At 40.3% G+C, this 9,441-nt stretch overlaps 1 protein-coding gene across 2 annotated transcripts in view; it reads right to left on the bottom strand.

The window, feature by feature from the left end:
* Window positions 1-3,930: 3,930 nt before the first annotated feature.
* TTLL6 (tubulin tyrosine ligase like 6) overlaps window positions 3,931-9,441 on the bottom strand; it is a 31,023-nt gene continuing 25,512 nt past the window's right edge. For both annotated transcript variants that reach the window (XM_043503318.1, XM_043503317.1), the window contains exons 14-16: window positions 6,490-6,853; window positions 5,961-6,174; window positions 3,931-4,392 (exon numbers count right to left, since the gene is read on the bottom strand). In XM_043503318.1, the coding sequence (XP_043359253.1) occupies window positions 4,377-4,392; window positions 5,961-6,174; window positions 6,490-6,853 (594 nt within the window). In that variant the 3' untranslated portion in view covers window positions 3,931-4,376. The remainder of the gene's footprint in view (window positions 4,393-5,960; window positions 6,175-6,489; window positions 6,854-9,441) is intronic.

Genomic DNA, 9,441 nt, shown 5'->3' with positions numbered 1-9,441 from the left:
AGGCTGAGAACATCTTCATTTTGTGAAGACAGCTTCCCTACTTGAGCTGCTGAAGAGCATTCACAGTTGAAAAACTTCCCCATCCCTTGACTCAGACACTGATGAGCCTTTGCGTCTCAAGAGCAAAATCTTGAGGATCCCACGTTGCCTGCCTTGTCCTTATCTGGGGCCCTACAGACTGCTGTGCATTCTGGACCTAAGCCAGCAGAGTACTTCAGCACATGCTCAGATTCAACCTGTTCACTCATGTGTTTGGGGGCTTTGCTGATTTAAGAAGACCGCTCATCAGTTCAACAGATTATGCTCTTATCCCAAATCTTTCATGATAATGGTCATCAGGTTAACGCTCTTCTCTGAGAGCTATTTCTTTCCCTACATGCATGATAAAAAAAAAAGAGAGGCAATTCTTGCAATCTTGAAAGCATCTTAAAAGATAGTGGGGTGTGTGCATAGTTCAAGGAGTGGGGAATAAGATAGTTGTGCTTTTCATTAGGAACAGAACGGAAGGCAGACATGGGTAGGCAGACCAGTTAGTTAATTGGCCATATAGGCCTAAATAAGATTAATAAACTTGTCTCTAAACACAAAATAAGGGGTGGCATGTCATCACAAATCCATATATCAACAGTGAACCAGCAGATGAAGGAAAGAGACTTAGCAAGCCATCCTTTAATGAGTACAGATGGAAAAAAATGCCAAAAGCACTGCTGACCGAGCAGGTACCACCTACAAGCTTTCTCAGTATGACATGCAGTTACAGGCTTAAAATAAAAATGCTGCATTTTATACATTTTTTGCTGTGTAACCTTTGTCACCAAATGCATCTCCCTGAACTTGATTTTTCAACTGCAAATATTCCTTTCTCTGTCTCCATTGGCTAGTTAACAGAAGGACTGATGTATTTTTGTCATTTCCCAGGTTCATTTTAGTTAGGTAATGGCAATAAGTGTTTTTGAGAGGGTGTTTCAAGAGTATTTTAATGTCCAACAATTAAAGAAAGGTGCATTTATTACCTAAGCCAAGCATGACTTAGCTTTATGTCACTCCTAAAAGAATTTTTCCATTGTTCTCAAAAGCTAATCAAATCTAATTCATTGCAAAATAGTTAAAGATGTGGCAGCCCTAAATCTATGTTTCTAATATGCCCCTGTTAGTAGCTTTTAGAGCTGAACATCTATCTGTTGCTAATGATCAGAGTTGGTTAAATCATTGAGAAAAAATTCACACCATTTATCTGTTGACAAATGATGGGGAAAAGTCACAAATAATTATCTGATAAATATGATTCAACAGCTCTGTTTAAAATGGTTTCACAGCTTGGAACATATAGTCTTGGGGTTTTGTACTGATAATTTAATGGTGAATTAGAGGCTTTTGTAAAAACAAATTAAAAATTATTTCATATCCCAAATAAGAGAGGTAAATCCATGCTAAAATCATGACAATTGTCACAAAAAATCATATGTTTGCTGGATTGAGACCCTAAGTGCTGTTTGTAGGGGAAATCTGGAATCAAACTCATAACTTGCCAAGGAAATGTGATTTCCAAATATCTTGTTTTAAAATGTATTTAATTTGTCCATTTCAAGCCCACAGATAGTCTCTGGATGGTATGTGATGGTTAATTTTTTTTTCAAAACATTCAATTTCATCTTTAGCATTTAATTAAAGCCAGCTCTGCCCTGATGGTTATAATCATGTTGAAAGTCCATGCAACTTCAAGTCCCTACCAGAGGAAAGGGCCTCAATACATATCATTGATGCCTTTGAGGAAGAGATTGCTTTGAAGTGATGCTGTTTCTGAGCAACAGCCCAGTGAACCCTAATGTAGAAAACAGGTTTCTAATTCCAAAGACACTGCTTGTTGCAAAGATCATGGCCTAGGAGTTCCTTCTTGCTTTCCTTGTAGCCTCTTTTCCTACAACTCTCTCAATATGGATCAGACCATGAATGTGTGGGAAGGAAGGGTGGCAGTGTGGGAATTAGAAGTTAAAAAATTGATCCCCCTTTGGACCACCTCTGAACGTTCCCAATTGTAAGAACAAAAACACTTTCTCAGATAGTTAAATATTCTCCCTTGAAACATTCCCTTTAATACTGTAAAAGATCAAAGATCATTAAGAGACTATGTAGGCTTAAAATAACCTTCCATAATACCTCACTATAAAGGAGCCTATAATCTCTAATAATATTAACTACTAAAGAAAATAACCTCTTCCTCCTGTTAATAGAAATTCCATTACATGAGCCTAATTCAAGAAACTAAGTCTTGTTGCTGGAACTCTTGATCTTCCTCACCTCCACCCTCCCATACTATTAAATATACCCAGTTGTTCTGTCATGTCTAATATGATACTGTAAATTCTTTGAGCAGGGACCTCTCTCTTTCTACTTGTATTTGGATCTACCACATCTTTAGGCACTGTAAAATAATGAATAGTAATTATCATCTAGATCTCACTTGCTCAGGCTAGGTTCCTGCCTATTCTGGAGAAATCCTCTTGTTCCTTTTATCTATACTTCTGTTCCTATTGAGGAAAATGTGTGAAATAATTTGGAACTGGTTACTATGGAACCAATCCTGGAACATGGTGCAAAGAGATCTTAAAGCTGCACTAAGTATGCAGCTAAGGGATTCCCTTGGCCTGCGGGAATCCTCAGCTGCTATAAAGTTGATGGGGCTGGGAATTCCCTTGGTGTGAAGCAATCCTCAGATGGTCTAAAGCTAGAATAGCTGCTTCTATGCCAGGGCGTGCATGCCTCCCCATGTACGGGGCAAGACCTAAATGCCCTGTGCTCCAATTAATCTTACAGGTGTATAGGCCCCTTTGGGGCTATTACAAGCAGGTGCAATTTAGAGCAGCCCTTGGGTTTTATTAACTTGTGCTGGAGGTCACTGCAGGCTCCCTGGAGAGCACTGGAAGCTCTAAGGTGGCTTAGAGCAGAGGATTTAGCCCTGTGAGTTTAGGGCCTAAACCTGCATTCCTTACTTGGGTAAAACTCCCAGTGAAATCACTGCTTGAACTGTAAGCCCACTGGGAAGGACGAGAGCCTTCTTGCAGATCTGCAGAGTGTTGTTGGCACTACATAAGATGATTAATAATGAACTAGGGGATTTCTTCATTCACAACTGCAAATATTTAAAAGACTTTCCATTATGACAAGGTGATAGATCTTACCGCATCTCGACAAATGCATTTCATAACTAGCAGTACTTACATTGCCCATCCTTGTGTCCAATCAGCTATCCACCCTCTCTGTATTGTGGCTTTCAGCATGATCTGAGTAGCCATTGTTATTATGAATTTTATAATCAAACATGCATGTTCAGAAACATAACTTGAAAAAGAAGCAGCCTGTTCAATGAATTAACTTCTCTCAGTGATTTTAGAACCTCTCCCCAGATGGAGACTGGGCCAACAAAGGGCATTTTTATGAGGGTTGAGTACTCTCTGAGAGCGTTAAGTGAAAAATACTGGCTCTGAATGGAAGAATCTAAACTACAAACACTGCAGAATCTAAATACCTTCAGCATCATGTTTGGGGAAATATACACTTAAAAATTTAGATTGACCTAGCTACGTCGCTCAGGGTTATGAAAAGTTTTGTGCCTTGTGCGATGTAGTGAGGTCAACCAAACCTCCAATGTAGGCACAGCTAGGTCAATGGAAGAATACTTCTGTAGACCTAGCTACAACCCCTCAGAGAGGTGGAAAAACTCCTTCCATCAATGTAGAAGGCATCTATCCTACTCTACCACAGCATGTACCCATTGGACTTTTTGTTTCAGCTTTCTGCGGCTCTGAAAAGTAAAACCCCTTCTACACTACACTGCCCATTTTTATTTCCTTTGAACTCTTGTTAAAAGTCAGGACTGTAACGTCACTCTACATTAGCCAAAATGAATTTGTCATACAAATTTCAGGGTAAATTTTCAAATTATGCTGCAGAGATTCAGCTGTACAGTTCCAGCTGATATTATTTGGAGTTGTGCAGCTGAAATTCAATGCAGGGAATTTTCCCCTTAATGGCTGATGTTCAATGGAATAGAGAAGACATCACACAGGAATTCTTCTTACAAAAGAATTTTTCACTAAACAAAACAAGAGTTGGCAGTAAGCAGACACTGCCAAAGGGAGTAGATATACATAGAGTTCCGGTACAACAGTTTCACATCAAGACACCCATAAACTCTTGACTTTTTTGTTTTTTTGAAGGGAAATGTTACCGGTCACACATTGATATTTCATGCTCTGGAAGCAATCACCAATGAGTATATTTGAAAAGAAACAACAAAATGTTTCTGTCAGTTCCTGATGAACAAATTGTCTACAGGAGTGAGCATCTCCCAGACTTCAGGAGGCAAAACAGTGTCGTTATTCTGCTAAGGCCCTGTAAGGAAGGAAATACAACACCACGCACATTGAGTAGGTGGACTAAGATACATTCATCTTAGCACTTTTCATAGAAGTTCTAAAATTACATATGATAGGTGAAGTGTGAGTAGGCAGCAGCCTCATTGACAACGTTCTCCTTTCAGACTAGCTACAGTTCAGACCAAGAAAACAGATCAGCTTCGAATCAGATATCACACTGCATAATGCCAGTTAGGGATCGATTTTGCACCCCTCCCCCCCCCACCACTATACACTTCTCCAGCAGTGCATAGGGGCCAGAAAGAAGCCACAAGTGTTGGGAGAATTGCTTGGGTACAGGAGCTATATCAGGCTAATATCTGAGGCCCTATATACCCCTCTCATAGCCCTCAGTGATATAGAGGATTCTGTTGTGCAATCCATAGACAGCCCTGGGTAGGTTACTGTAAATTATGCTGTGGGCTGTACTCACTGCGATAGCAACCTCGAATCTGCCCTCTCTCTCTCCCTGGAATGCACCTTCTCTGTTGTGTCTCCCTGTCCCAGATCACTGCACGAGTTCATTGCTATTCCTATATGCAAATTTATGCCAGAAACTGACAATATTAGGAAATTACACCTATTTCATTCTGAAGGATCCCAAAGTGCTAAACATATAGTCATTAGTCACCCAATGAAATACAGCAAGCTTTCTACAGTAGCAACACTATCCAATAATCTTTAGGTAGGGAAGTGAAGAAGAATTTATCCAGTTGAAACTCAGCAGGAATCTAGAAAGGCAGAATGTAATGACCCAGCATGAAAGGAGTCTGGATTTAGCACCCCCTAGTGTTACAAAAAGTGTCATGGGATTTTAACTGAGCCCATGTGTTCCAGCTTTGGTGTTACATATTATCAAAAGATGCTGGGTACAATTTTCAGGAGTGCCTCACAGCCAGATTTTTAGAGGTATATAGTCATTTAAAGATAGGTGCCTAGCAGGATTTTCCTAAAGATCCTAGGTGTTTTTTAAAATCCTAGTAGGTCTACCTGCATAGTCAGGCATCTAAATTCCTTTAAAAATCTGTCCCTAAGTGAGTTAGGAGACTAATTCCTATTTTCAAAAGTGACTTTGGCACTTAAAATTCAGATCCTCAACTTTTTAAACACCTAGCTCCCACTGATTTTTAGATTGATTTCAGTGGGAGTTAGGTGCCTGTATACCTTTGAGGACCTGGGCCTTAGTCTTTCAATGAAATTTCAGCTCTCGAGTACTTAAGTCACCTTTGAAAATGGCACTTAGGCACTTTTGAAAATTTTATCCAATACCATTAACCACAGAACACTTGAGCATCAAGCTGAGAGACTGATACAATGATTATTCAGAGGAAAGAATATCACTGACTGAGTCATGTGACTAACACGATTTCCTGCAGTAACCTGATCTCACATCTGAAAACTGACCAGGTCCACTTAAACAGCATAATTTCACACTGCAATTTACCCCTCACCTATCAATGTCCATTAACTGCAAAGTATTCCCTGAAGCAGGGCAGAATGCTACTGGCTTCTACAATATTATAGCAGAGTGATTCTACCCATTACCTGCCCGTCGGAATATCCCCTGAAGTTAGGGTATTGCTTTTCCTAGGTCGCGGGTCCACTCGACGTGGGGTGGAGATCACCAAAAGGTCCTGAAGGCTGAACTGGGGACAATTTGTTTTTTGGAATACTGTTTGGGCACTCTGAAGTTTCGTTTGTCTCTTGTCTGTGGAGTTTCTGCTACTCAGATGGATTCTCCTGGAGTGGAAAGCACTTTCTGTGTAAACAAAAGTCAGATTTATATTCTGCAATCAATTTGCACCCCAGACCTCTTTTCCTAAAGTCCACGTCTATGTATCTGAATCTGAGATACAAAGGGAGAAGAGATAGAGGGATAGAGCGTAAGAATACTGTAGGGGCAGATCTACTGTATTCTTACACTTCGACTTGTGGGTATGCTAAGATTTCCTCTTGTGTTATAATAACCATGTACGTTTGAGGCACACTGGGACTATCACCCTGTGTTTCCCCAGAGATCCACTAGGCACTTCGATGATACAATACAAATGTGCTCCATGAAGATGACACTCACGTGTTCTATTGATGAGATGAGGGTGGTGGCGAAAAGGGAATATTATGGCCTTCTCTCCCGGTGTGAAACTGAGTTTGCTGAAGAATTCTGACAAGATAGGTTTCTTGTCTATTTCAGGCTCTAACAAGTTTTTGTGTGATCTATGGATTTTTGAGTATGAGGCCAAGTTCTCCCTGACATGGGGCTGGTGTTGCTCTCTCTGGCATCCACATGGCACCAAAATCTGAGTGACTGTGCTTTCACAATAAACCACATCAGTTGCTGTTGTGATTGCAGCCCGAGGCTGAGCCAATATTGGGAAAGGCTTTGAAGAAGAATGAATTGGATTATCAGATACCCTGGAACAATCCACTGGTGTTTGGAGCTGGAGGGGAAAATCAGAAAGATCAAGTTAGTGAGGGACAAGAGTCAGACTTAGCCCGATGGTACCTACGACCAAAACTTTTTTAGTGGCCCCAGCAGTTTCTACTGGATTTGAAATTTGGTTATTATTTAAAAAACTAAAGGCCTGATTCTCTTTTATGCTAATGTCCCCTTTACATTACTGTAGTGGAGTTTAGGAGCTACAAAGGGGGCAGAAACAACCTCAGAGAAATACCCCAGTTTATGGGGTTCCCAGGCCAGTGCAGAGCTGTCTCTATAGGAGAGAGGCAGTGAAGTGGGCACACTGGAGGAGGGAGGGGACAGTCTTAGCATATGGCTCTCCAGATATTATCACCTGTCACAGGGCCCATTTGGGGCTGCTGCAGCCAGAGCATAGGTTGGAAAATCCTTGAGGCTGCTATATTTATGCTGGAGGCTAGGTAGGCCAACAGCTGCTCCAAGATTTAACTGGGGAGTATACTACCTTAAAGTCATGTTTGCACCCACTTCCATTCCTTTGTGAAGCATAGGTTTGGAGAAACAGAGATTCAAGGTCTACATTTTTAGCCCTTATGACTGAGGAGATAACTTCCAGCTTATATAATGTAGCATTGTCTGAATGAGTCTTCAGAAAAACAGAAGAAAAATGAGTAAATTGTAAACTATCCCATTAACCTCAGTGGTGCTCCCTTGCTCATGAAGCTATATGCCGGACACCTTGATAGCACCAAAAATGATTCAACTACCACATCAGCCGGTACAGAATGACAGTTGAATATACTTTTGGAAGAAAAATTAGTAAACTGTAAAAACTATCCCATTAACCTCAATGGGGTGCTGACTTTGCACTCTAAGGATGATAATTTAAATGTCAACATTAATCATTTCACTGCTGCTGATTCTAGGAGCAACACGTAGCTATTCTGAGATTGTGGGAGGATCTGGCTTGGACACTACCACCACATTTTTTGTCCTGCTCTGACATCTGATTTATCTGATCTTTGCTGACAAGGACTGATTTTGTAGCTACTGTGTAATCAGAATGGGCAGTATATTGATCCTGTTGTTTAACATAATAAAGTAGTTTCCATTAGAATTATACCCTATGTAGAATAACAGAATTATAGAAATGTAGGGCTCGAAGGGACCTCAAGAGGTCATCAAGTTCAGCCCCTTGCACTGAGGCAAGACCAAGTAAATCTAAACCTCCTCAAACAGACGTTTGCCCAACCAGTTCTTTAAAACCTCCATTGATGGGCATTCTATAACCTCCCTTGGAAGCCTATTAAATAATTTAACTCTCTTTATAGTTAGAAAGTTTTTCCTAATATCTAATTTAAATCCACCTTGCTGCAGATTAAGCCCATTACTACTTGTCCTAGCGTCAGTAGACTTGGAAAATAGTTGATCACCATCCTCTTTATAACAGCCTCAACATATTTGAAGACTGTTATCAGATCCCTCTTCAGTCTTCTTTTCTCAAGGCTAAACAAGCCCAGGTTTTTTAACTTTTCCTCATAGGTCAGGCTTTCTAAACCTTTATAATTTTTGTTGCTCTCCTCAGGACTCTCTCCAATTTGTTCACATCTTTCTCAAAGTATGGTGCCCAGAATTGGACATAGTACTTCAGTTGAAGGCTCATCAATGCCAACTAGAGTGGAACAATTACCTCTCATGTCTTACATACCACACTCCAGTTAATACACCCCATAGTGGTATCAGCCTTTCTCAGCTGCATCATATTGTTGGTTCGTATTCAATTTGTGTTCCACTATAACCCCTACATCCTTTTCTGCAATACCACCACCTACCCAGTTATTCCCCATTTTGTAGTTGTGCATTTGATTTTTCATTTCTAAGTATAGTACTTTGCACTTTATTGAATTTCATCTTGTTGATTTCAGACACTTCTCCAATTTATCAAGGTCATTTTAAATTCTAATCCTGTCCTCTAAAGTGCTGGCAACCCCTCTCATCTTGTTATCATCCGCATACTCTTTACTCCATTATCCAAGCCATTAATGAAAATACTGAACAGTACTGGACCCAGGACGGACTCCTGCAGGGCCCCACTAGATAACGACCTCCCAGTTTGACAGCAAACATTGATATCTTCTCTTGGAGTACAGTCTTTCAACCAGTTGTGCACCCACTGTTTAGTAATTTAATCTGGACCATATTTCCCTAGTTTGCTTATGAGAATGTTGGATGTGATCATGTCAAAAGCCTTACTAAAATGAAGATATATCATGTCTATTGCTTCTCCCTTATCCACTATGCCAGTAACTCTGTCAAAGCAAATTAGGTTGGTTTGGCATGATTTGTTCTTGACAAATTCATGTTGACGCTATTCCTTATACCACTATTATCCTCTAGGTGCTTGCAAATTGAATGTTTAATAATTTGTTCCAGTATCATTCGGGTATCGAAGTTAGGCTGACTAGTCTATAATTCCCTGGGTCCTCTTTGTTCCCCTTTTTAAAGGTAGGTACTATGTTTGCCCTGCTCCAGTCCTCTGGGATCTCATCCATCCTCCGTGATTTCTCAAAGATAATTGCTAACGATTCTGATATTGCTTAAACTTGTTCC

Source organism: Dermochelys coriacea, chromosome 27 (assembly GCF_009764565.3).
Source record: "Dermochelys coriacea isolate rDerCor1 chromosome 27, rDerCor1.pri.v4, whole genome shotgun sequence".
Lineage (NCBI taxonomy): Eukaryota > Metazoa > Chordata > Testudines > Dermochelyidae > Dermochelys > Dermochelys coriacea.
This window is presented reverse-complemented; position numbering and strand designations above follow the sequence as displayed.